The sequence below is a fragment of the Diceros bicornis genome, chromosome 18, assembly GCF_020826845.1.
Source record: "Diceros bicornis minor isolate mBicDic1 chromosome 18, mDicBic1.mat.cur, whole genome shotgun sequence".
NCBI classification, from domain to species: domain Eukaryota; kingdom Metazoa; phylum Chordata; class Mammalia; order Perissodactyla; family Rhinocerotidae; genus Diceros; species Diceros bicornis.
Genome location: NC_080757.1, coordinates 23020799 through 23023520, shown reverse-complemented (window position 1 = coordinate 23023520; position 2722 = coordinate 23020799). Strand labels below are relative to the sequence as shown.

General features: G+C 47.2%; 1 protein-coding gene across 1 annotated transcript; it reads right to left on the bottom strand.

Moving 5' to 3' along the window:
- Positions 1–217: 217 nt before the first annotated feature.
- Positions 218–2185, bottom strand: LOC131416663 (C-C motif chemokine 8-like). Its single transcript, XM_058559322.1, has 3 exons — positions 2056–2185; positions 1217–1334; positions 218–793 (listed from the first exon to the last, which is right to left on the bottom strand). Exons 1-3 carry the CDS (start codon positions 2129–2131, stop codon positions 688–690), a joined length of 300 nt encoding a protein of 99 aa, XP_058415305.1. The 5' UTR covers positions 2132–2185; the 3' UTR covers positions 218–687.
- Between the last annotated feature and the right edge of the window lie 537 nt (positions 2186–2722).

Sequence of the window (2722 nt, the reverse complement as noted above, 5' to 3'; positions counted from 1 at the left end):
TCAAGATCTTATCTAATAAGAGCAGGTGACGTTAGGGACTGGAGCCAAAGGGCTGGAACAGCCTGGTCTGGTGCTTCCAGGTTCTCCCTGATCCTCAGTTGAGTCCAAAAGACTTCTTCAAGGATGCCTCCATTCCCCAAATTGCCACCCACTGCTGCCATTTTCTCCCTCCCAGCTAAATGTTACCCCATGAAAAATAAGACCAAAGAGTTTAAAATTATATATATTTTTATTTGAAAATTCCATAGTCATCTAATAACATTAATTTCAACAACAACACTACATAGCACACGTTGAACTCAGAGGAGCACCAATTTCCTAAGAATATACAAGTGTTTCACTCTGATGGTCCATAGGAGGACTGCACAATACTACAGGCAGGTAGGAAGGAGAACAATGACATCTCGCCATGAACTCAAGTGAGCTCACAGAAAAGAAAACACATTGCCAAATAGTGAGTTACATTCACTAGGATTTATGGCAGATAAAGTCAAAACATCAATAAATTAAATATAATTAAATATAATTAAATATTATTTAAGAAATATCAGGCTTTAAATTACTAACCAAAGTGCCTCTTTTGGGACATTATAATTAAATAATATCACTCTGCAATGGGGAAGGTTGGAGGAAAACAAATAAGATTTTCCTCAGGATCTGACTGTCTCTCAGTCCAGGTGCAAAAGTTCAAGGCTTCGGGGTTTGGGACTTTTGGTCCAGGCGCTTCACGGCATCCTGGACCCACTTCTGCTTGGGGTCAGCACAGATCTCCCTGTCCAGTTTGGTCTTGAAGCTGTGGGGGAGAGAGGGCACAGTTAGATGGAGCGCCTTGAGGATTTTGCCCGGGAGTCTGGCCTGTTGGCACCTCAACCTGATCAGCCCTTGCTCCCTGGGCCAGGGGCCTGGATTGGGACAGGAGGAAGGGGAAGGGAGGGAGGAAGAGGCCTCAAAAAGAAGCGCTGCTCTTGCTATCCCAGGGGAAGCCCTCCAGTCTCCTGGTTGAAGGAACTTGGATGATCTGACTCAGCTCCTAGAAGGGGAGCCTGGAGTAAGCACGCTTCCTTCTTGTGGGCTCAGTTTCTCTGTGGAGTAAAGAGCCCTTTGGATTAGATGGTATGGTGACCTGACTCATTTGGACATAAATCTTGACCTCTTTCCCTTGTATAGAACTCAGATAGAACTTTCGGCTGAGGGTGTGGGGGCATGGTGCACTCACATCACAGCTTCCTGGGGACACTGGCTGCTGGTGATTCTTGTGTAGCTCTCCAGCCTCTGGATGGCAACCTTCTTCTTGACCACACCAAAGCAGCAGGTGATTGGGATGGAAACTGAATCTGAAAAACATGAGACAGTTAGGATGCAAAATAAGCATGCCTTTGTAAGGGAAGGAGGAGGAGGTAGGAGAAGACAAAGTAAATATACAAGTTCTGTCTACGACCTACCACTCCCAAGTTCAATGCCTTAGTCCAGATCCCACAGATAAAATATAACCCCCGAGTCAGTTTCCTCTGTTGAACTGTGGGGCCCCTCATTGTTGACTGGGTATGAAGAAATCTTGAATAAAAAGACTAATCCTTGTAGTGTCATTAGGAGGGTCTACTAATTCAAAACTTCTGACACTGGGAAAATAAGTTCTAAGAACTTGCTTTCCAGCTATTTGTCCCCATGGCTTTAGAGCCAACCTACGTCACATGCTAAGATGCCTCTGGATCCTTATCCACCTTACACAGCCACTGTTCTGGAAGCTACACTGGACCATAATCCAAAATTTGAAAGCTCTAGCAATAGTTTCTTCCTTTCTGCTACTCCCACGAGTGTCTCTTTCAAAGCTGGTGTCAGGAAAGTTCATGGGGACTGGCCTCAGTGGCCTGGGCATGTAGTTCCGGCTCTGCCTCTGACTAGCTGTGACATGACGGCCCTTTTTACTTCTCCTCTCGATTTCACTTTCTCCGTCTTTATAACGTAGGCCACTCAGCAAGCATGGGATGACTCATGCTGAGATGTTAGTACCTGCGGTGGTTAAAATGTTAAGCCTTAGGAAGAGAGAGGCCTTACCTGGCTGAGCCAGCACCTGGGTGCTGAAGGCGGCTGCTGTGAGCAGCAGGCACAGGAGGGCTGCGGAGACCTTCATGTTGGAGGGTGAGCACGGGAGCTTCAGCGTGAGAGTTGTTGGTTTCTGGGTTGGTCTCAGCCTCTCTGCTCCTCTGGCTCTTCTGGTTGCCCTGCCTGCCTTTTATAGGGAGCAAAGAGCAGGGGAAGGGTCATGATCAAGGAAGGATGAAGTGAGACCCTGAATGTGCTGAGTAGGCACCAGATCCTGAGGGTGATTTCCGAACACCGAGAGAAGGAAGCTGCATATATCCTATCTTTGGTTATCCTCTGTGGAGCAGAAGTGAAAGGGTATGTGGTTGTACTCAGCAAAGTGTAGGAAGTGACCTCACTGGACTCTTAAGGACTATGATTTCTTTGAAATGGAGAAGGATCTGTTGGAATGGAAGAATGGAAGCTGAGGTCATACTGGAAGGAAGAGAATCAAGGACTGGACCCTCCCCGGGGTGCAGGAGGCCTGGGATGGGGTCCTAAGTCTTTGCTTGTACTCTCTATCAGACTCAGGTCCCCGCCATTCTACGTTAGTGAGGCTCCTTTACAGCCCTGCACAGGTAGCTGGATAGAACCTTGGCAGAATGGCAGAATCCGGGAATATTCAAGTCTGAATGCCCTG

Coding starts and splice junctions, on each gene's coding strand:
- LOC131416663 (XM_058559322.1), bottom strand. CDS start 2,131: ATGAAGGTCTCCGCAGCCCTCCTGTGCCTGCTGCTCACAGCAGCCGCC. Junction 1,335..2,055: donor CCAGGTGCTGGCTCAGCCAG/GTAAGGCCTCTC, acceptor CATGTTTTTCAG/ATTCAGTTTCCATCCCAATC. Junction 794..1,216: donor TGTCCCCAGGAAGCTGTGAT/GTGAGTGCACCA, acceptor TCTCCCCCACAG/CTTCAAGACCAAACTGGACA.